The sequence below is a fragment of the Mesoplodon densirostris genome, chromosome 5 (genome assembly GCF_025265405.1).
Source record: "Mesoplodon densirostris isolate mMesDen1 chromosome 5, mMesDen1 primary haplotype, whole genome shotgun sequence".
Classification (NCBI taxonomy): Eukaryota; Metazoa; Chordata; class Mammalia; order Artiodactyla; family Ziphiidae; genus Mesoplodon; species Mesoplodon densirostris.
In genome coordinates, this window is record NC_082665.1 from 92,920,737 (window position 1) to 92,945,648 (window position 24,912).

General features: G+C 37.6%; 1 protein-coding gene across 4 annotated transcripts; it reads left to right on the top strand.

The window, feature by feature from the left end:
• Positions 1-459: 459 nt before the first annotated feature.
• Positions 460-17,609, top strand: MYNN (myoneurin). 4 transcript variants are annotated; one of them, XM_060099106.1, is made up of 8 exons: positions 463-1,082; positions 1,975-2,271; positions 8,685-9,475; positions 10,191-10,350; positions 12,186-12,364; positions 13,256-13,339; positions 14,396-14,482; positions 16,487-17,608. In XM_060099106.1, the coding sequence occupies exons 2-8, from the start codon at positions 2,006-2,008 to the stop codon at positions 16,747-16,749; spliced, it is 1,830 nt and encodes a 609-aa protein (XP_059955089.1). In that variant the 5' UTR covers positions 463-1,082; positions 1,975-2,005; the 3' UTR covers positions 16,750-17,608. The 4 variants fall into 4 exon arrangements, with proteins under 4 accessions (XP_059955092.1, XP_059955091.1, XP_059955089.1 ...); XM_060099108.1 differs by lacking the exon at positions 13,256-13,339 and having other exon boundaries at positions 462-1,082; XM_060099110.1 differs by lacking the exon at positions 1,975-2,271 and having other exon boundaries at positions 16,487-17,609.
• Positions 17,610-24,912: the final 7,303 nt, after the last annotated feature.

Below are 24,912 nucleotides of genomic sequence, written 5' to 3' on the forward strand. Positions count from 1 at the left end.
GCCCCACTTCGGGAGGATCCCCCATGTCGCGGAACGGCTAAGCCCGTGAGCTATGGCCGCTGGGCCTGCGCGTCCGGGGCCTGTGCTCGGCAAGGGGAGAGGCCATGGTGGTGAGAGGCCCGCGTACCGCAAAAAAATAAAATAAAATGTTGACGCTTCAGTTTTCTTAGATTATATTGTCCGCGGGTAGTACGAAAGAATTCACCCTAACATACCAGCACGACTTATCTTACCGTTTCTGCGTCTTTTTATCTTACGCAGATAACTGGCACCCCTTTCCCTCACTGTACAAAATCTGAATACGATGTAAATAATTGTATTAAATTTTTTCTAGTCCAGACGCAGAAGAACCCTTTCCGGTACAAAGCCCACCTTTCCCCATGCGCATGCCCAGTGTACCCTACTGCTTTGCTCCGCTTTCATGCAGCTCAGACTTCAATCACCACGTAAGGGTATCCTGCAAACTGGGCTCCAGTTGGCTGATGCAAACAAGACTCGTGGGTTCCCAAGAGCTTTCGGGTACGTAAACTAAAAAGGGGTGATCAGTTTCAGTTCAAAAATTCCCATGGCCCAGAGCCCGAGTACACAAAGCAGCCGTTCCTACTCGTGGGGCCTCAAAGAAGGGGAGCATGATGGGAGAAGACGAGCAACTAACTACAAGCCCCAGCATGCAATGCGCTATTTGGCTCCTGGAAAGAGTCCCGCGGTGTAGCGCGGTTCCGCCTCGGCCCAGAACGCGGGCCGAGCGCGAGATGACGACTGTCGTCCAACCAGAATGCTCAGAATGAGGAAGACAGGCGTGGCGCTGTGAGCGAGACCTTAGATCTCGTATCCAAGACTCCCTGTTTCTCCCTAGCTCCTGGCATGCTAGGTAGCGGTGTCTGTGTACGCCAGACTATTCCCCACAGGCCGGCATCGGCCCTCCGAGATCCTAGTGCCTACGGTGTTGCCACGGAATGCCCGGAGCCGGATGTGACGTAGCCGTGGAGGAAGAAGGGAGAGGTGGAGCGTGGCGCGGTGACGTCCTTCCAAGATGGCGGAGAGAGAGTGAAGAAACTGTGTTCCCCTTTGGGTTACTATAGGTGAGTTCTGTCTTCGCCCTCAGCCTGCTGTCCCCGCTCTCTCCAGACCCAGGGACATTGGAGGGCAGGCTCCTTGGAGTTCGCGCTCAGGTCGGAGTGAAGGTGTTAGTGTGGAAAGCTTGAGCGAGGCAGCCCCGGTGTTGGCCTTGGCCACAACCTCTGCTGTGGGAATTCGCGGGAGTGGGAGCTCGGCGAAGGGCAGGGAGGCGGAAGCCAGGAGAGACCGGCTTTCGCAGTCACTCTCGGATGCCACCTCGAGTGGAGGCGGGGTAGGGAGGGGTGTGGCTTCCTGGGGCGAGTGAGCTAACCTTTGACAACTCTTGGCCCTGCTCGTTCTCCGCCCCCTGGGCGCCCACCTTGCGTTTGAAGCCACTGTGCTCCGAGGAAGCTAACAGGTTTCAGTGATTTGAGAGTTTTACATTTGATCTTAGCCAAAAGGCCGAGAAGCGATTGAGAGCAGTTTTGAAGAACTCATACCGTGTCCTTTTCCCCTTTGTCCCAAGAAATAATTTCTTAGTGGTTTATTAATTTTTTTCGTAATATACCTGTGCCTACTGAGCTTGAAAGTCTGAAGGTTCAACTGATGCAAAAGCGTGAAATTTTGCGGTGCTTTTGTTTTTTCCACTTGGTGGAAAATGTTTTCACACATCGCCATTTATTGACGTGTCCAAAGGATTGTGTTAGTTTACCAAGCTGAAATAAAAGCTAGAAAGGCATTTATCCCTTCGGCAGTTTTATCCATAACTGTTTGATAAGAATTTTCTGGGGATATAAAATGAGAACAGACTTTATTCTAGTTCATGTTTTGTGTCTCTTCACTCATCAATTGCTTGGGTGAAAAGTTTGATGAAAACTTAGGGTTACTGATTTACTATTTCTTTTTGTTTTTTAGAGCAAGGGTAAAATTCGATTCTGATATCAAAATGCAGTATTCGCACCACTGTGAGCACCTTTTAGAGAGACTGAACAAACAACGGGAAGCAGGTTTTCTTTGTGACTGCACCATAGTAATTGGGGAATTCCAGTTTAAAGCTCATAGGAATGTGCTTGCCTCGTTTAGTGAGTATTTTGGTGCGATCTACAGAAGCACTTCAGAGAACAATGTCTTTCTTGATCAGAGTCAGGTGAAGGCTGATGGATTTCAGAAACTGTTGGAATTTATATACACAGGAACTTTAAATCTTGACAGGTAAGGTACACATTTTATTTCCACTTATAAAAGCTGGTCAATAGTCTTTAGAGCCAAAGCAGATTAGTTTTTTTCCATTTAGTCCCTGAACTCTGAGTCTTCAAATATTGATGTGCACAGTGTTGTTTTTAATAAAGAAGTCAGTGTCTCTGATTTGAGATAAACAGACCACATTTCATAAGCACAGAAAGTACAGATGTTAATACGATTAAAGCATGGTTTTTGACACATTTGATTTATCTACTGAAACAAAGCCCGTGATTTCAGTTATGTAAAGTTAAAGATCAAAATATGATGAATTTTAATTGAATTCCAATTTCCCCTTGCTTTTTGGTCTTTATGTTCCTCTGGTCTTCTCTCTCACTCTCTATCCCCTACTTCTTAAGGTGTTAGGGGTGGGGAGGTATAGGTGGAGAAAGAAGGAAGAATCTCTGTGTTCATTTAATAGTGCTCCCATTTCCAGCTGTAAATAGCAACCTGCAGGACCTCTTCCTGATCTTGATTCAGGAAAATAACTTCATTGGCCATGACTCCTGTTGCCTGGTAGAGCTATCAGTGCTAATGCTTAAGTCTGGTCTAAGATGCAAGGATGCTTCTCTGAGATGCTTAATGCTGTCACTGTACTGACAAGAAGTACGTTCCGAGGAATCTGATAATGCAGGCATTTTGTGTCTTTCATACGTGATGAACTGTATAATTAGATTAATACTAATTCGTTTACTTGTTGTTGGGGGAAAGGTAGTGGGGATAAAAGGAAAGAGAAACCAATAAACTTAGTCCTGTCTTCTTTTCTCCATCTTTTATGAAAGTGTAAACATGAATAGATCATCATCTGACATAGAAAGATTATGGTCTTTAGAATTAGATCTTGCCTGTCAAGTCACCATGTCTCTGAGCAAGCTGTAGCCTCTCTGGGCCTCAGTTTCTCCCTTTGTGAAAATGAGATGATAATAACTACATTGGTTGTTACTGTGAAGATTTAGGATTTACTGCCTCCCAATGAACATTACTTTCCTTCCTTTATTTCCTCTTCTCTATCCTACTCTACAAGCCCATTAATTCCGCATTTATTGGAGAAAAATTAGGGAAAAAACAAAAAAGGAAACACCTGAAATTCTGCCACCCACTGATAACCACTCTTAACACTTCGGTAAATATTCTTTCATTGTTTTCCAGATGATCTCCATAGATATATGCATGTACACATTAAGCAAAGTTCTTCGCTCTCTTTACACTGCAGCTTATCGTGGAAATATACTTCTTGAAAAGCTGGAATTAGGATGTTCCTTAATCCTATTGAAAAGGAAACATTCATGCTGTTTGGAATTGCTTTTAAATTTTGATGTAATGAAATTTTTGAGTCAGTTCCGTGTAAGTTGATTAAAGGAATAAAGCAGTGTCATAGAAAAATGTCATATGATGTTATTTAAATTTACTGAATATTTGGCTATACAAGTGCCTCTGATCTAAAAATTTAGAATACATAATATAAAATCACAAAACCAGTGAATTTTGGTTGATCTTCAATTTAGTGGTTTCCCTTTCTCAAATAACTTTACCAAAAATCTTGAACTGATTGGAACACAATGAACAGTGCCTTACTTTGAGCCTTCATGCAAAAAACCAATGTGAAGAAGAGCCAGATGTTTGGCTCAATCTTTTTTTTTTTTTTTTTTGGTGTGGACCATTTTTAATGTCTTTATTGAATTTGTTACAACATTGCTTCTGTTTTCTGTTTTGGTTTTTTGGCCCCAAGGCACGTGGGATCTTAGCTCCCCAACCAGGAAATGAACCCGCACACCCTGCATTAGAAGGTGAAGTCTTTTTTTTTTTTTTTTTTGGTATTTATTTATTTATTATATATATTTTTTCAATCACTTCCTTTTTTTTTTCTGCTTTATAACAAAGTGAATCAGTTATACATATACATCTGTTCCCATATCCCTTCCCTCTTGCATCTCCCTCCCTCCCACCCTCCCTATCCCACCCCTCCAGGGGGTCACAGAGCACCGAGCTGATCTCCCTGTGCTATGCAGCTGCTTCCCACTAGCTATCTACCTTACGTTTGGTAGTGTATATATGTCCATGCCTCTCTCTCGCTTTGTCACAGCTTACCCTTCCCCCTCCCCATATCCTCAGGTCCATTCTCAAGTAGGTCTGTATCTTCCTGTTTTACCCCTAGGTTCTTCATGACATTTTTTATTCTTAGATTCCATATATATGTGTTAGCATACGGTATTTACCTTTCTCTTTCTGACTTACTTCACTCTGTATGACAGACTCTAGGTCTATCCACCTCATTTCAAATAGCTCAGTTTCGTTTCTTTTTATGGCTGAGTAATATTCCATTGTATATATGTGCCACATCTTCTTTATCCATTCATCCGATGATGGACACTTAGGTTGTTTCCATCTCCGGGCTATTGTAAATAGAGCTGCAATGAACATTTTGGTACATGACTCTTTTTGAATTATGGTTTTCTCAGGGTATATGCCCAGTAGTGGGATTGCTCGGTCATATAGTAGCTCTATTTTCAGTTTTTTAAGGAACCTCCATACTGTTCTCCATAGTGGCTGTACCAATTCACATTCCCACCAGCAGTGCAAGAGTGTTCCCTTTTCTCCACACCCTCTCCAGCATTTATTGTTTCTAGATTTTTTGATGATGGCCATTCTGACTGGTGTGAGATGATATCTCATTGTAGTTTTGATTTGCATTTCTCTAATGATTAGTGATGTTGAGCATCCTTTCATGTGTTTGTTGGCAGTCTGTATATCTTCTTTGGAGAAATGTCTATTTAGGTCTTCTGCCCATTTTTGGATTGGGTTGTTTGTTTTTTTGATATTGAGCTGCATGAGCTGCTTATAGATTTTGGAGATTAATCCTTTGTCAGTTGCTTCATTTGCAAATATTTTCTCCCATTCTGAGGGTTGTCTTTTCGTCTTGTTTATGGTTTCCTTTGCTGTGCAAAAGCTTTGAAGTTTCATTAGGTCCCATTTGTTTATTTTTGTTTTTATTTCCATTTCTCTAGGAGGTGGGTCAAAAAGGATCTTGCTGTGATTTATGTCATAGAGTGTTCTGCCTATGTTTTCCTCTAAGAGTTTGATAGTTTCTGGCCTTACATTTAGGTCTTTAATCCATTTTGAGCTTATTTTTGTGTATGGTGTTAGGGAGTGATCTAATCTCATACTTTTACATGTACCTGTCCAGTTTTCCCAGCACCACTTACTGAAGAGGCTGTCTTTTCTCCATTGTATATTCTTGCCTCCTTTATCAAAGATAAGGTGACCATATGTGCGTGGGTTTATCTCTGGGCTTTCTATCCTGTTCCATTGATCTATCTTTCTGTTTTTGTGCCAGTAGAAGGTGAAGTCTTAACCACTGGACTGCCAGGGAAGTCCCTGGCTCAGTCTTTTTTGATACATGTCTTTCCTGGGGAGCTGGGGAGCCAATTGTTTGAGCTCAGACACAAATGTAAGAGAAGACATATACCAAAAATAGAAAGTCTGTACAACTTAGTGATTAAGAAAACAGAATAATAAAGAATTAAGTGGACTCAGGAGCTAGATTACCTTGGTCAAATCTTAGTTCTAACACTCTGAGATCTTGGACAAGTTACTTAACTTCTTTGGACCTCTGATCCTTCATTTGTATGTAAAATGGGGATTATAATTACTCATAAAGCAGTTAGCCATATACCTGGCAATATGTAATTAAATGACTTTCAGTGACTATTCAAAAAGTGAAAGCAAGTTTGCAGGCACTTTAACTTCATGCTTATAAACAAAAGCAGATCAGTTATTGACATAAACAAATTCTGATTCTCTTAATTGTAACTGAGATAGGCTATCTGTGAAATAGATAATTTGTATGAATTACTGTTTCAGTACTGAACAGTTAGTGTGTGACTCAGTACTAGTTTGTATTGGTCTTAAAGGCTATCTCACCTTGTTGGTGATTCATTTTATGAAGCACTAAGCACAATTATAATTTGAGACCTAAGTATAATAAGTGATGGAGTAAATTTGGTTTTCATTCTAATAGTATCTCTCATTTATTGTAATTTAATAATAGACTGTGTAACAGAATCAATAAAAATGCTTAAGAAACGTAATGTTTTTAGAGAGTGACAGTGCTATATACAAGGAAAAAGCATTTTGTATGGAAGATGAATAAGATTGTATTTATGTTTGGGGCATTCATGCTATATCTTTGCAAACAGGGAGTTAACTTGATTACAAAGATCATTCGTTATTTGCTCCAGAATTATAGCCAAAGGCCCTAAGAAAAGACTTTTTTTTTTTTTTTTTTTGCGGTACGCGGGCCTCTCACTGCTGTGGCCTCTCCCATTGCGGAGCACAGGCTCCGGACATGCAGGCTCAGTGGCCATGGCTCACGGGCCCAGCCGCTCCGTGGCATGTGGGATCTTCCCGGACCGGGGCACGAACCCGTGTCCCCTGTATCGGCAGGCGGACTCTCAACCACTGCGCCACCAGGGAAGCCCCAGAAAAAACTATTTTAAGTAATGTTTTCTTAGCTAAGGGAGTCAGTTTACAAACAGGTTTCCAAACTAGCCTATAAATCTACTCAATTTTCTGAAGAATTAAATAATATCTGGGGAAAATGACAAGTAGGAAGTTTACTTGAGGGTGTGTGTGTGTGTATGTGTATGTTTATGTATGTATCCATCGTCAGATGATTAAAAGCGTATATTTTTAGTGTTAATACCAACTCAGCTCTGAGTTTACAGCTAAGAAAATTGAAGCACCCAAAGATGCTGATTTATTCTAATTAATTCAGCTAGTAATCCAGAGCCATTGCTAGCGTAACTGAACAGCCAGCCTTTCACTACATTGTAAACTTCTGGAGGGCAGAGACTATTTGATATTTCTTAATATCGCTCTCAGTACCACGCATGGTAAATGCTCAGTAAATTTTTTTTTCTTTTCACATTTTATTCAATACATATAACAATACATAAAAGATTGAACAATAAGGAGATTTTTAATTTTTTGCTTTTATAAATTGCTTTTCTTTTTAAAAATTTTTTTTAAAAAGTAAGCTGCAGGCTTTGGCTTGGAAAACACCAGGGTAGTGGGGGGCATAAACCTGAGGCTTCTGCCCCTTATCTGCCTTCACGGTACTGTCCCCTTCTCCCAGCTCCTCCCTGACTCTGTGAGCCAGGCCTCAGACCTTCCAGCTAACCACTTCCCATGAGCCACTACTCTGATGTCAGCCTATAACCAAAGGAGCTGGGGGTCTGGGCCTGGTTACCAAACCTTCGCCACCCACTCAGTCAGGGTGCTCCCCACCTGCAGGCAGGCAGCAACACCCTATCTGCTACCATCAGCCCCTCCCAGAGCCCACTGCCCCACCCCTCCCTGTCTAGCCCAGCCATATGCAGCTCTGCCCCATCTGGGGATGCTCTGCTCAGAGATGGGCCAGCAGGGCCGCCCCAGCCCCCCGGTAGGCAAAGACTCTGGAAACCTCTGGGGTCCTGTGTTCGGCCATGTGATCCCAGGGGTGCACATGGGCCACTTGGGTATCTGAACAGAAGGGCATGGGAGGGAGGGCCGCACCCATGCAGTCCTGCTCTGCTGGTCTAATGGGCAGCTGCCCACCCTACCCCACCCTGCACCGCGGGCTCCTGAGTCGGCAGATTAAGCATTTTATAAAGTGAAATGCTCAGTAAATATTGATTGGAATGTTGAACATTAATTTTTTCTACATAACTCTAATATGACAAACTCTCCAGCTAATTTGGGTTGGGGATCACACACAGAAAAGCTGGGAAGGTTGCTAGAGAGAGCTTAGTGCATTCTAAAACCTTGTTCTTCCAGATGTGATCCATGAACCAGCAGCATTGGCATCACCAGGGCGTATGTTAGAAATGCAGATGCTCAGGCCCCAAAGCAGACCTACTGAATCAGAATCTACATTTAACAAATCCTTGGGTGATTCACATGCACAGGAAAGTTTGAGAAGTGCAGTTGAAGTCCCTCACAGGGGAGCAGAGGAAGATAATAATTTCTTTAGACTCTTCTTGTTGTCAGTCCAGAAAAGTTGGTTGGTATCTGAAGAGGCCTCAGGAGAAATGGGAGGAGGCAGTAAGTTGCTAACAGCCACTTTCGTGTTCCAGCTGTTTTCTTAACAAGTAGAAATTTTAACATTTTGTTTTTCCATGGTTGTACATATGAATAATCCATTACTTTTCATCTTTTCAAGTTCTGTAAAACTGGAGATTTTTGCCTAAACATTCTGAGTGAATAAATTTTTTATAAATTTGTTCTGTTAGGCCTTTTGTATCATTTTACTTCATTAGGTCTTTAAAAGACAAATATTTGTGTAGCTCTGTTTCAAAAATGTTTTTTCTTTGATCAGAACATTGTCATTTAGCCTTGTTTCCTTACAGTTGGAATGTTAAAGAAATCCATCAGGCTGCTGACTATCTCAAAGTGGAAGAGGTGGTCACTAAATGTAAAATAAAGATGGAAGATTTTGCTTTTATTGCTAATCCCTCTTCTACAGAGATATCTAGTATTACCGGAAACATTGAATTGAATCAACAGACTTGTCTCCTTACTCTACGAGATTATAACAGTCGGGAGAAATCAGAAGGGTCTACAGATTTAGTTCAGGCAAATCCTAAACAAGGGGCTTTAGCAAAGAAGTCATCTCAAACTAAAAAGAAGAAGAAGGCCTTCAACTCCCAGAAGACAGGGCAGAATAAAACAGTGCAATATCCCAGTGACATTTTAGAGAATGCATCTGTTGAAGTATATCTAGATGCAAATAAATTGTCCACACCTGTAATAGAACAAGTTGCACAAAGAAATAATTCAGAACTTGAGTTGACATCAGTTGTGGAAAATACTTTTCCAGCACAAGATATTGTGCAAACTGTTACAGTGAAACGGAAACGTGGAAAATCACAGCCAAACTGTGCTCTGAAAGAACACTCTATGTCTAATATAGCCAGTGTCAAGAACTCTTACGAGCTGGAGAGCTCCGGGGAAGAGCTGGATCAGAGGTATTCCAAGGCCAAACCAATGTGTAACACGTGTGGGAAAGTGTTTTCAGAAGCCAGCAGCTTGCGAAGGCACATGAGAATACATAAAGGAGTCAAACCTTATGTCTGCCACTTGTGTGGAAAGGCATTTACCCAATGTAACCAGCTGAAAACGCATGTAAGAACTCATACAGGTAAGACTGGTTTGTGGAAAGTATAATTGTTTTTATATTGTGACCGAAATAGTATTTTTATAAACATATTAACATACAGTGTTGACTGTTTGTGACCAAAATTTGGTATATACTTGTATTCATAAAAGTATTGAGCATGTTAGACTTGAAAATGTCTTTGTAATTGTGACCAAGTATTTAATGGCTATTTGTTTTGTTGTAACTGATACTCTGAAGTCCCAGTGTGTGAACTCTTTAAACCATTTTCCCTCACAATTAAAATAAGCATAAATTTAGTTCTACCTAGCTAAATATTTAACAGACAATATATTAAAACTGATAAAAAGTAATTACAACTCAGGCCGATTCTCAGATTTTACCAACACATCTCACCACCTGCTTCTTTGTCGAACTTCTGAACATAAATTATATATACGTTCCTTCCTCAGCCTCTATATTTACCTTTATTGGTACACTTAGATTTGTGCTTTTTAAGATACATTATGTATTTCTCTCATTGATCACTCTTCACTATTATGGACTAAGAAACACTAATTTCTTTTAACTCTACTGGTGGTTTCAGTAATCAATCTGGAAAAATATCCTATTTGCTTTTTTACTTCTAGAGTTAATATTTTCTGAATACTGTTGATGAACTCTTTTGAAAGCTTGTATGGCTTAAGCAACTAAAACAATATTTCCTTCTAAATATAAATTTTATTTACTTTTCTTTTAGGTGAGAAGCCATACAAATGTGAATTGTGTGATAAAGGATTTGCTCAGAAATGCCAGCTAGTCTTCCATAGTCGCATGCATCATGGTGAGGAAAAACCCTATAAATGTGACGTATGCAATTTACAATTTGCAACTTCTAGCAATCTCAAGATTCATGCAAGGTAAAAATAAAAACAAAAAAACAGATGTTTGATCTTTGAGTCTGTCATTCACTATAGCCTTAAATAGACTATTGTATGAGAATTCAGGACAGTAGAGTTCTAATTGTGGTACCACCACACAGTATTCTTAGTACAGTGAAGGAACCGCAAGGGAGCCATGGTGCCTGGAGGGGAATAAGTGAGCGAGGGAATAAGATCAGAATGGTGTTAGGGTGTCCACATGGTGAAGGTTTTGTAGGTCATTATAAAGCTTTTACTCTTGAGAATGAGAAGTAAGTGACGTAATCTTGCTTGCATTGTAAGAAGATCACTATGGATGCTATGTTAAGCAAAAGATTGTAGGATTGCAAGAGTGGAAGCAAAGCTACCAGTTAGGAAGCTATAGATAAAACCCAAGTAAGAGTGACAGTGGTTCAGGTCAGAGAGATAGCAGTGGAAGAGATAAGTGGTAGTCAGATTCTGGATGTATTTTAAAGGTACAACAAACAGAATTTGCTGCACATTGGATGTGGGGTATGAAAGAAAAAAAGAAGAGTAGAATTGAAAATGATTCTCAGGTTTTGAGCCTGAGCATCTGAAAAGATAGAATTACCATTAACTGAAGTGGAGATTTGTGGACAAAGCAGTTTAAGTAGGAGTACAGGAGTTCAGGAGTAGAGTTCTGATCATGTTAAATTTGAGATGACTATTAGACACCTGAATGGAAACGTGCATTAGATAGTTGGTTATCTAAGTCTGGAAGTCAGGGGGATGGTTTGAGTAGATAGTATTTAAAGTCATAACATTAGATGAGATCACCAAGAGAATGAAGATGGATAAAAAAGAGATCAAAGGATGGAGTCATAAGGCACACTAAGAGTTCTGGGAGACGGGCAAGTCATTATAAGTGACTAGGAAGGAACAACCAATATAGGGGCAAACCAGAAGATTGGGCTGTCTTGGAATTCAGGTGGAGGAAATGATTTCAGAGGGAGTAATCATTGTGTCAAATTCTGCTGATAGGGAGATTAAGAGTGAGAATTGACTTGGATTTGGCAAAGTGAGAGGTTAGCAGTGGTTTTGACAAAAGCAGTGTTAGCAGAGGCTAGTAGAGAAGAAATGAAAGTAGAACCATTGGAGACTCAAGATTTTACTAAAGGGGAACAGAAAATAGAGGAGCAAGTAAGGTCAGGGGTCTTTTTTTTTTTTTTTAAGATGGGAGATATATCAGTATATTAGTATGCTACGATCCAAAGGGGTGGTGAAACTAGATGATATAGGATGGAGGAAATTGCAAGAGTGATCATTGAGTAGGCAAGGAGGATAGTATCTTAAATATATAAACTGGAGTACTTGGATTCAGAAGAACTGTCATTCTCATATTAGAGTTAAGAAAAGCAAACTCTATAGATACAGATGCCTATAGGTGGAGATTTGTGTGGTAGAAATTTACTTCTGATTGCTTAAGTTTTTCTCGGTGAAACAGGAAGCAAGGACATCAGCTGAGAGTGAGGATGGGTGAGGATGTGCTGAAGGTTTGAGGGAAGAGTTTTGAAGAGTGAGTGAATGGACAGACAAAAATAATTGCCTGCAGCATTCTGGGCACACTTGACTACCACATAAGGCTGATGGCAAAACTTTGAACTAGTCTCAGAACTAATGTTTTGAAAACCAAAACATTCATTCTTGACAGTATACATTGAAAACTGTTGATTTTAAATACATATTGTTGATCTGTTAAGATGAAATGAAATAAGATACTGCACGAAGAATTGTATGAAAAATGTTTGCTGTGTGGCGTTATCCTTAGATTGTTTTACTTGCCAACATGTATCTTTATATTTATTTACTAATAGGAAGCATAGTGGAGAGAAGCCATATGTATGTGATAGGTGCGGACAGCGATTTGCCCAAGCCAGCACATTGACCTATCATGTTCGAAGGCATACGGGAGAAAAGCCTTATGTGTGTGACACCTGTGGGAAGGCATTTGCTGTCTCTAGTTCTCTTATTACTCATTCTCGAAAACATACCGGTAAGGATTTGACACAGGGATGGCTTAAAATAAGGAAAGTTGTAAATAAAAGAAAAAGGGAAATTGAGCCTTTACAAAAAGTAGGTTAAGGCTTTGTAGTTATATATCTGTTGTGTCTGTGCTTCTTGAAGCTTTTTGTGTTTCTGATTTTCACATAAATATTAGATGTAAAAGCAGACTTATTTTCTAGAATAATACACAGTGGGTGAAATTTTTTATCATGTAACTTATATACATTAAAATCAGATAATTTTGACAATATATAAACTTGAGTTAATAAGACATTTTTTATGACCTTAGAAGAACTCCTTAGGGTCTTGAAGCTTCATTTCCCTTGGATAAAACTGTAAAGTTAAGGGGTTGGGGTGAGTTTGGGTAGAACATTGATTTAATAACTTCTTAGGACTTTTTCTACACAGACATTGTAAGATTTGCAAATTAAATAGATACTTCAAACCCAAAGTATCAATTTTGAAGCAAAATCTGTTGTTCAAAAATTTTCATTTTTTTGTAGGCTAATTTTTTAATAGATCTTTCCTAAATGATTTTATTCCCCTTTAATAATCTTATAGATAGCAAAAATTGAAATATGGATTAATGAATTTTCATGTTTTTAATTATATAAAAATCAGACTTCTTGTCCACCTCTAGTCTACTAGAAGGATATTTGGAGAAAGTTTTATTATATGAAAAGCATCAGGTTACATGAACAGTGTAAAGTAATTACTAATGTTCATTTAAGTTGGATCACACTGAAAATACCTCTGAAATACAATACAAAGAGGTTTTAATTTTAATAATATTTTAGAACAGCTTACTTTAGATTATTGTAATTGATAAATATTATATTGGTATAGTACACCACTTCGCTATCTTTTATTTTCCATCTAGGTGAAAAACCATACATATGTGGTATTTGTGGGAAAAGTTTTATTTCCTCAGGAGAGCTCAACAAACACTTTCGATCCCATACAGGTCTGTGTTTAGGGAGAACGTATTATTTTTTGTTCTCTCTAATTTCTTTTTATGTAAACCTTGACTTTAAACCATTATGGACTATATGGTATCTCATCATACTCTTAACTGTAGCTATATTTTAATGTATGAATATCAACTTTTTATTTGTTTATTTTTGTTTTTTTAGTTGTTTGGATTATGGATTAAATTTGGTCAAGAATTGTGTAGATTTTCTAAGAAGTGTGCCAGATAATCAATGGTTTTTAAATGATTTGGATAAAATTACACAGATAATACCAAAAAATGAAAAGGAATAGATAATACCAAGATAATATCAGATTTTCTTATTAAACAATGTTCAGTATGCACGTTTTAGGAATATATTTTAATATTGACATGTTTATTGTAAAAGGTAGTTAATGTAAGTAGTACGAAGAAAATATGAAATACACAAAAATTTTTAAAACAAAGAACACCACTTTGAAAATGTACTGTTCTTTTTCTTTCTAAAAGTTATTTCTTGTAATTCCTACCTAGTATAGTGTGAGCACCTAGTAAACAGTTAATAAGTTTATTGGCAACTTCTATATCCTCATGTTCCTTACTTTGCATTATAAAGCAATGAACAGTTCTTATTTCAAAAGAATTATAATTTTGTAGTATTTTTATTCTGTGAGTATTTTTAAAGGATTTTCTAATTTATAAGCTACCTGAGAGCAGAAAGCATAATTACGCATTTTCCCCCAGCTACATCTCTTAGCCAGAGTCTGGCATATAATTGGCACTCACTAATGTCTGATAGAGATAAAAAAGTAAGTTTTTTTTAGTTTGAAGGTTCTGTTAGTGAAAATGCTCAATTTTTCCTTGAAATAGGTACACTTTGTATTATAAAGGAAAGGAGTGCCTATGTGTATAGAAGTTTTCATTTCACTATATTAGAACCAAGAGATTAAAATGGTAATTTGAAACTAAATTTAAACAATATAATGTTTGCATTGTGTTTGTGAACATTGATATTTTTGCCTTAGTAGCTTCTGAAATACTGAGATTTTAATTTTTTAACTTGTTTTTCAGGAGAAAGACCATTTATCTGTGAATTATGTGGAAATTCTTACACAGATATTAAAAATTTAAAGAAGCACAAAACGAAAGTCCATTCTGGTAAATGCTTCTGTTTTTTAAAAATTTTGTGCTCTCATATTTGTACTATTCCTTAAAATGTTGAGATACACATTGTAACAGTTTATATTAGATATATATTTTTAAAAATTAGGTGCACAGGGCTTCCCTGGTGGCGCAGTGGTTGAGAGTCCGCCTGCTGATGCAGGGGACACAGGTTCGTGCCCCAGTCCAGGAAGATCCCACATGCCGCGGAGCGGCTGGGCCCGTGAGCCATGGCCACTGAGCCTGTGCATCCGGAGCCTGTGCTCTGCAGCAGGAGAGGCCACAACAGTGAGAGGCCCGTGTACCGCCAGAAAAATAATAAAATAAAATAAAATAAAATAAAATTAGGTGCACACATATGAGGAAGGTAGCTTTATAATGTGCCGATGAGTTCACTCTGAATTTCTTTCCATATTGACCTTGTAATAAACGTTGCTTGAAATAACTTCCTCCTTTAAAAACCTGATATATGAATGTAAAGCAATTAAACTCCAATAAAGATGTTAATAAATAAATAAATAAAAACCTGGTATATGAACAATTGCAAGAATGAGAGAATACATAAACAACTATATATCACTCTTTCCCATACTACAATCTAGGTTAACTGGGGTCTACTGTAGTTATGCGAAGAAAGGAGCATCATGAACGCTAGTCCAAAAAGGTATAAGAGGAAATAGGGAAACAGGTATCCCCAAATTGTTATGATGCATGAAATGGAAAGCCAGACTACAAAAATTTTAGTCTCTTATTTAAAATGAATCCTTGAGAAAGTTTCACTGTGCTTACCATTCTGTCATGATTAGAAACAAAACGCTAGTCTTCTTCACTGTGTAGAGATGATAGTAAGTCTTTGATAGTAAATATAAACATCATAAGGATTGAGGTAGTAATGTCTGAAAACTTCAGTGAGTTATTAATTCAACAGGCATTTATTAAATACCTCTAAAGTACACATAACTATGCAGGGTATATGAAGTTGAACAAGGCATAGTCCTAGTCCTCAAAGAGCTTACCATCTGGTGTGGGAGACCAGAAATCTAAATAAATAACTGATTACAACACAAAATACAGGATATAATAGAGATGCAAGAATACTGAAGAAGAGGTTAAGTCCTTCTGAGGTGAGTATTGGAAAGGCTTAATTCTGGGGAAACTGAAAGGTGAAGAAGAGTTCAAAGGGTCGAGATGGGAAAGGGAATGTTCATCCCAGGCAGAGAGAATATTGTGAAGAGAGTCATCGCAACAAGAGAGCGTAGGTTGTATTCTTGGCTGGCTGAACTGAAGAATAGTCTGGCAAAAACAGAATCATAACTTTAAAAAAGCAAATACGCAATTTTGTCTAACAAGGTTAGTGAGATTGAAATCATGTCAGTACTTTGAGAAGAACGTGGTAAAGCTAGTGGAAAATCTGAAGGGAAAAATATATCTTTAGTCAGTGGGGTAATTACTCCCTTGAGTAACACAGAATTTTCTTACTTCTGAAAATAAATGAAAGTGCCATACCTCTGAACTTGAACTTACAGAATAATATGAACTACTCATTAATACATTCAGTGAATAAACTGGGTACTTACTATGTGTGTAGCACTATAAGGTACTTTGAAGGAATTAGAGAAGTATAATTAGACATTTACTTTGAAGGAATTTATAGTCTGTTGAGCATTCAAGGCACACCTAAGTAGAATGTTATATGCCAGTAAGATAGATGTCACAAGGTGGTATATGAAAAACTGACAAATGAGTGATAAAGTAGATAGGAAACAGCTTACCCTAGTCTAGCACAATTAAGTCCATTTTTATAATGGTGCTTAAACCTAATCTTGAGGCCCATAATGGATTTGTATAGATAATGCTAAGGGCAAATCAGCAAAAAAGAAACAATGTGACTAAAGGTGTGGGGCTGAAATGCAAGTTCTGGGGGTGGTAAATAGATTGAGTCTTCCTCATGGTTTTTGTTTTGTTTTTAAAGATGGTGAGTTTTTTTACCTTCCATTTCAGGTACAGATAAAATTCTAGATTCCAGTATAGAAGATCATCCCTTGAGTGAACAAGATTCCATACAAAAAAGTCCTTTATCAGAAACTTTGGATGTGAAGCCTTCTGATATGACTTTACCCCTAACTCTTCCACTTGGGACTGAGGACCACCACATGCTTCTGCCTGTCACAGATAATCAGTCTCCTACATCAGATACATTGTTGAGGTCAACTGTGAACGGGTATTCAGAACCACAGTTGATTTTTTTACAACAATTATACTGACTTTGTGAGGAATATGGAATTGCTAAATCGTCTCTGGTAGTAAACATAAACATCTCTGGTAAGGTGCATATATTCATATTAAATTAACCCTTCATTTGAGTTGTGGCCATTAGTTTTCATTCACTGAAGTAAAAGCACCTGATGCTGCATCATAACTGTGCAATGCTTATTTTGATATTTGGCTTTTATGTCTACATTATACACATAGCTTTTAAAGGAATGAATTATACTACAGTAGCACTATTTGGGGTGGATAAGTTTTACTATCTTTTAGAGCTGCCTTAATTCCATATTTATTTTCATTTTAGAATTGCCTTTCACTTACTGAAGTAGAATCTATCAGTTTATGATCCACTTATGACCTGTGGGATGTGTTTATTTTCTTCCCGTCAAAATTTAAACAAAATCCATAATAGTATCAGCCCAAGAGTGGTGCTGTTACTAAGTGCCATAGACCAGTACATAAACTGTGGGGAAAAAATTCGAATCTCTGCCTAAGAAAATTTAGGTACTGAGTAAGAATTGTGCTATTTCTCTATTAATATAGTCCATTGGAGGTAACTTTTCTAATGAAACAAAAAGTGCTTCTCAAAAACTAGAAAACTATATATAAATTTTGTTCATTTAGAACTCAGTGTTCTGGATAAAACCAATGGTCAGTACTTTTGAATTATCTGAGACTACATTTTCAAAATGAATTTTAAATAGATATTTGGTGTTTTTATCTTATTAAAGACAGTTTCAGATTTGATGCAGATTGTTTTAATAGGTTTCTAGATTACTGGAGATGAGGAAAATATACTGAGTTTTGAAAATTTTTGATAAGCCTCTCATATTCTTATGCACTTTTTAAAATATAAAATCCTAAAAAGAATTTTCTAAATAGCAACTTAATGCATAGTATAAAACACTTGTCTTCTGAATTTCATACATTATATTCATAAAGAGTTAAGAAATTAACTTCAATTATAAGTGAACATTTGAGATAACAGAAAGCCAGTTTATTAAACATTTTATACTTGAGTTTTCTGTAAGTTTCGAGTTTTACATTTTTATAGATTAAACCACAACAGTTCATGGTGGTCGTAGTTTCACAGTAGTCCTTTTCCTTCCTAATGAACTTAGAAAATTCAGATTTATTCTGATATTTACTACCACTCTTCCCCCTTCCATTTTTCCCACATATTGATTTATTTCACTGCCTAATCTTTGGACAGTAAATTATCAGTTCCTCAAAGTCAGTTCCTATACTGCTGATCAAACACCATAGTGACATTATTTCTTATTTCTGCTGTGCATCATTTGTTTTCTGCTTTTAAACTATACCTGTAACCAAATTAATGTATTTTCTATTGGTATTGATTTCTTTAGTTGTATTTTCTCTGGGGTTCCTAGTCATAGGAACCAAGTAGAAGACTTAATAAAACTAAATTCTTCTAAACTGTACAGATCATCACCATTTTACAGCAGCATTTTTACAATGAATTGCCACCAGTGGGATTGACTTAATTAAATAGAGTTTGAAATACTGCCTTTGTATAACATACATCAAACTTAGTATTTAATTTATCTAAGAAATCTAATTATGCATATGTATTAATTTAATATACTGGGTTTAAATACAATTTATAAAGTTATAAAAATGTTCAACTAATCTATTCTGGCTTAAATTCAATAAGAATTTATTGGAATGTGAAGAAATTAAAGAAAATTAAGACTCAGCCTTTTTAAGAAGTCTGCTGAAATGGAGAGGCTATATTTAATTGACATCTTCATTAATCCAAGCATCTAATGAACAAAATTTCTTTTTAAAAACTGCTATAGTGATGTCATAATTCTGTAAGGGTAGTAGTTACCAAATTTCCTCTAACATGATAATTAGCATTTGCCTTTACATAAATTAGCCTTTAAATTTATTATTTTTAGGATTATTGGATTGGAGTAACTGAAGTTGATCTATTCTCTTCATCACATTATCTGCTTCTTAGCTAAAATAATTTTATTTTAAATTGACATGGCTTGACGCTCTTCCAGAATGACATGTAAAGAAAGCTTGAAGACTGAGTATCTTTGTCTTGTCATTCTTCTCATAATGCTGTATTATTCTTTATCATAATATGCATATATTTTAGTTGTATCTGCTATCATTGTAACACAATTATCAGTTAAATTCATCTTTAAATATATTTGCTACAATGCAGTGTTTTGGGAAAGTTCTATTCTTAATTATGTAAGTATTACTAAGTTTTTTGAAAGTCTTTTTAGGATGCTGAACATCTTATTGAGAAATTATTTTCTAAATTAATTTTGTTTTGTATTTGTATTAGATTATTCTTTCTGTATCGTTAGATTTTAGGCTTTTTAAAAAAACATAGATTATATATAAATGATTTTTTGCTGGTATTTGTTTTATGTTTAATTTCATAGAGTGATTTTGATAGATTTTAGAAAATTGTTTTATTTTTTTCAAAAGAAAAGGTTCTGTCAGTTCTCTTGCAACAATAGTGTGTCACTTTTCTGTATGTTTCGTTTCTACAGCAATTGTGCAAATGAGAGTAGTTGAAATGTGCTTATATAAAGACAATCTACATGTACTCATTTTTAAAAATATCCTAGAACAGTAACTGACATTTGATGCATATCAGAAACATAGTTTAAAAATAGTGGTGTCCAAGCCCCACCCCACCTTAGGCTCTCTGAATCAGACAATCTCCAGAACATGCTGAAAAGCTCCATAGGTGATCTTAATGCATACCAAACACTGAAAACTATTATCCTAAACATTTCTTGGTGTTCTTCCTTTGGGCTCTTGATATGTGATATGTAGGCTCTATTTTTTTTTTTTTTTTTCCTTTTGGCCACGCCATGCAGCTTGCAGGGATCTTAGTTCCCCGACCAGGGATTGAACCCGGGCCCTCGGCAGTGAAAGTGCAGAGTCGTAACCACTGCACTGCCAGGGAAGTCTCTCTGTGGGCTCTTGATAAATGAAGCTCTTGATATAACTTTTCACTTTTTACTCAGAGATTTTGAGTTTTTAGAACTTGTCTAGAAATACCACCAAATAAAAAGAAATTGTACTTTAATGCAATTTCTGTAAATTCTACATTTTTACTCATTATGTATGAACAATACCGATAGTTAGTTTTTGGAGCATTTCTTGAGACAGTGATATGGTCTACTTGTCTGTCCTCTACAACCCCTGCCCCCCCTTCACTGAACAGAGCTTTGGTGTATTTGCTTAAGGAATTTAGATAATTATCATGTAAACACAGTAATCATTCAGAAATAGGGTATTTAACTTCAAGAATATACTGAAATAAACACCATGGATGTGAATCAGACATTTAGATTAAAATATCTGGCCGTTATTTCAAATGCTGGAAAATTATTGAAATCAGAATACATACAGCTGTAAAGATGAATAAGATAATCTCCTCTTTTAAGTTTACAGTCAAGTGGGAAAGACAAGCCTGGATGCCAAGTGTTATAGTGGAGGAAGGAAAGAAAGGAAATGCTGAGCAGTCAATGGAAGTTGAGTGGACAGAGAAAGGGCTGTTACTCCCCTGGATAGGCAAACAAGAGGAGATGGCTAATGGGAGGAATTTGTACACAGCTGACTGAGGTAGGGAGAATGGAGAGAAAGTCTGAAAGGTGGTGGCAGAGATAGGAATCAAAGACACATCTAGCACTGTATCTATACCACCTTGAAATAGTCCTCTACCTTTAGCCTGTGCTGAAAGAGTGGGATTAGATAGCCATGTTTATAATGCAGGATCTCACACACTCAACTACAGTTGACTGCTGAAGGGCAGGGATTAGACAGCCACATTTGTAACACGATTCCATACTTGTGACCACAGCTGACGAACACCTTACCAGGGAGAAACAATTCTTAGGCCAAACTGAGCGACTTTCTTAAGAATTTGAGCTATGAAATTCAGAGACTTACTAGGTATTGGTGTACATGGAAAAGATCATTTAGATCTGGTCCACAGTCACTGAAGCAAGCCAAAGTCTAAAAGAAACAGTGAAGCAAGAGAAAGCTGACCTGTAGAGCGAAACAGGGGATGAAGTAGGGTTTGCAGAACCAAGCGACTGAGGCCCTGTGAGAGAAGTGGCTTGGTTTCTGGCTTTGCAGTCCCATTCTTGAGGTCACACAGCTATGCTTCATTTCCTTGTTCTGGATGCCAGTGATTTTCTTACTTCCCCAGCCAGGGACTGAACCCACAAATTCCCTAAATCCACCTTTTCTTAGGCAGGCTTGAGTCAGTTTCTGTTGCGTGTAGTTAGGCAGTTTCAACTTAGAATCTTAAATTCTGATCCTCAGCGATTGAGTATATGGAGGTGCCATTAACTGCTAGGCAAGATAAGGGGGAGGTTTATGGAAGAGAAGACTTTATTTTGTTTGTGCTGAATTTGATCGGTGGTGAGATACCTATGTGAAAATGTCTAGCAGTAGTTGGAAATGGGGACTGAAACCCAGCAGAGGTTAAAGCTAGAGAAACAGATCTTGCAGCATAAGGCTAATAATTATTGTGATAGAAATGATTTAGGCAACGCTGGGAGATGGTACAGAAGAAAAGACGAGGACAAAATCTTGGGGGAAATGCATTTTAAGAATGAGCAAAAGGGCCTCCCTGGTGGCGCAAGTGGTTGAGAGTCCGCCTGCCGATGCAGGGGATACGGGTTCGTGCCCCGGTCTGGGAGGATCCCATATGCCGCGGAGCGGCTGGGCCCGTGAGCCATGGCCGCTGAGCCTGCGCGTCCGGAGCCTGCGCGTCCGGAGCCTGTGCTCCGCAACGGGGGAGGCCACAACAGTGAGAGGCCCGCATACCGCAAAAAAAAAAAAAAAAAAAAAAAAAGAATGAGCAAAAGACAGAAAAAGAGATGGAAAGTGATAATAGGAAGAAAACCAGGGTGATGCAAGTTTCACGAAGACAAAAGTGGCTTTGTACTGATCACGTGGTACAGAGAAATTAGATACGATGCAAATCAAAGACAACATTGGGTTGAGTAATTGGGTTGGGTAATTGGAGCATGAATGATCCCCTGAGAAAGGCAGCTGCAGTAATAATAGTGGGAGTAGGACCCAGGTGGATATGGTTTGAGTAGTAGATAAGACATAATGAATACTACCATTTAGTTTGAAAAGCAGAGTGCGTACAGCAAACAAGATCATTTTATCAAATATCTAAAAGGTACAAACCACTTTATTTCTTGCTTTTTTGCTTCAAACTTGAAACTTTGTTAAATGATGAGCATAATAGAGTCTGCAACACTGTAATTTGAGGCTGGATTTGAGCTGGATCTTAAAGGATGATTGCTAAGAGGAAAATGGAAGGAAATGTATAACGTATATGATTGCAGATTTGGTCGTTACAATTCAGATGTGCAGAAGAAGGGGGATTTTTCCTACAGAACTCTTGCACCCAGTGGGAAGTCTAGAAAAAAATTAACTTTTAGTCCTAGGCACTTCAAAACCTAATCTGATACAAAGCACGTAGAATTTGTAATATCTTAAGGTACTGCTTAAACATTTTGAAAATTGCTGTCTTATTTCTACCCTTTGTCTTCTCTCTAAAATGCTGTCCACATATATGGGGAGGAGAGGAGGCTTGCATGACAAAATGGCATCAGGGAAGACACTGTCTTCACTCTGTTCTCTGGGCATCCTGCTGGCCTCTCATGCAATAGGCAACAGCTTGTAAAATATGTGATCAGGTTTTCCCTAGCCTGGTCAGAGCCCAGTAATTCTTGGCTGACCTGGCTTCACCTTAGTTCTCTTGGATGCGGAGAAGAGAGCTCTGAGACTTCTGCAAAAATGTCTCAAGCAGTCCGGTGTAAGTAAGGTCGCAGGTTTAGCACTTGCCACTCCACTGCAGGCTCCAGATAAGCCTATTTCCCATTTACCTATTTGCTTCCCACTCAGCTACCTTGTCAGTCTCCCCTTGGGAGAATATAGGAACTTGTGGGTCCCCTCTGTAGCACAGAGGAACAGAGAGTAGCTTGGGAAAGCAAACTGCATTAGAAAGGTTTACTTTGATATGGCTGTGTCCTAGCCTGGGAGTAGCTCTTTGAGAATCCTGTGGACTCCTACCCAGCATATTATGGAATACTTCAAAACAATGAAAGCTGAATAGACACTGCTACATTAAACAACACGAATGAATTGCACTAATGTACAAAAGAAGTCTGACACAAAGCGTATATATACTGTATGATTCCATTTATATAAAATTCCAAAACATGCACAACTACTCTGATGTTAGACATCATGATAGTGGTTGTCTATTGGAAGATGGTTGGAGGTGGTTCTGGGGAAGCTTATGGCATTTACTATCTTTATCTGGGTCCTGGTTAACACAGATGGGTTAGCTTTGTGATAATTCATCTCGCTATTCACTTAGATACTTCCATTTAAAAGAAGTATAAAAGAAACTAATTTGAGAAAACCAGAGCATTGGTTTTTAAACTTCAGTGAGATTAAAGATGACCTGGATTGTAAAAATGCGGATTCCCCAGACTATCCTCAGAAATTCTGATTCAGTAGCTCTCACTCTAAGAATCTGTATTTTTAACATTTGCCCCAGGTGATTCTGATGCTCCATACTTTAAAAAATGCTGATTTGGTATCTTCAGTTTAAACTCTCTTTACTCTTTGGACAGATGTTCAAGTGTCTGTGACAGAAGTCTGTCATAGTGTTTCTCAAGTCTGAGTTTATTGGCTATCTAATTGCTAGGAGTAGCATTTCCTCACCAGCTTAATGTTTTCCAAATGTAACGACAATTGTTAGAAATGTTTGTATTTTTTCCTATACCATGGTTTTCTTGCACTCATTGAATTCTGCAGTTTTTCAAATTTGATCAAAAGACAAATTTTTTTTTAAATTTCCTATTGCATTTTTAACACTATAGACATGACCTTCCTCGGACATACAACCTTTTTTTTAGATACAGTTAATTATTTCTAGCTATATTCAGCATGTAATAATGTAAAAGAACTTGGTTAAAAAAACAGCTAGTCTTTGTATCCGCAGAGGAGAGATCTTAAAGTGGAAAGTAAGATCTGAAACATATAGAGAACAGTGGAAACTAAAGTTTGATAAAAGCTAATAACTAAGAGTAAAATAAAATTCATCTCTGAAAGCGTGAGAATGGATTTGGTAAGGCATTTAGGTCTTTGCTGGCTCAGTAGCTCTAGAACATTAAGCGCAAATCATGGCTTATATAATTTATTCAGACGTTCTTCCCATTTCATAACCACCACCACCGTCTGTGCCACCCCCTCACCACCACCACCCCAGTTTCCCCAAGGAGGGTGGAAGTGCGGTATGAGGTGCTGAATATAAGGAAAAACCTGTTAAACTTTAAAAAACATTAAGTAGTGAGTAGGGCATATTTATCTTAATTCTTTAATCTATTAAAGGAATGGACAATGACAGATGCGGGGGGGGGGGGTTTTGTAATGTTAATTTTTGTGAATAAATACAGCTATGATTTGAGGAATTCACAGTACTTTAAGTGAAGGCCAGTACTTTGACAACTGTAAAGCTATCACGTTTATTCCTCTCTCAACACTTAGAGATAGATGGTTTTTCCATTTAGACTGCAGAACTTAAAAGTCACCTCTTTAAATTGTTCACACAAAATTTTTTTTCTCACACTTTGCTCAGCTTTAGCAGTAATAAATCATTCAGATTAAACAGTTAAGTGGTATGTATGAATTAATTTGTGAACATGGGTCTGTAATCAAAGGATCGTGGTGTCTGTTGCCTCTTCATAGAAATTTTAATTTGAAAACAGGATTGACCACAGACAACAGTAATTGTTTGCCATCAAATCATGAAAATGTTATTGGCATCCTCCAAAAGAGAGAATTATCTTCTTTTAAAAATTCACTGGCAGCACTGACTTGTTTGGAAAGTATACATTTATATGTATTTGTATATGTTTATATATATTTGCCTGTATTTGTGAAATTGTATCAATACCCATTTGTAAAATACTTTTTCAACCTCTAAACCCCTTGACAGTCCCTGGAATCTGCCACCTGAAACCTTTTTACCACTTCATGACAACTTTCAGTTAGGATACCTATAATGACCTCCCCTTGTATGCTACTTTACTCTTTGGGTATATTTTCTTTATAAAAAGAAATTAGTT

Excerpts from the sequence above, each read along its gene's own strand:
- MYNN (XM_060099106.1), top strand. The coding sequence starts at position 2,006 with ATGCAGTATTCGCACCACTGTGAGCACCTTTTAGAGAGACTGAACAAA. Across the intron at positions 2,272-8,684 it reads GGAACTTTAAATCTTGACAG|TTGGAATGTTAAAGAAATCC; the intron begins GTAAGGTACACA and ends GTTTCCTTACAG. Across the intron at positions 10,351-12,185 it reads AATCTCAAGATTCATGCAAG|GAAGCATAGTGGAGAGAAGC; the intron begins GTAAAAATAAAA and ends ATTTACTAATAG.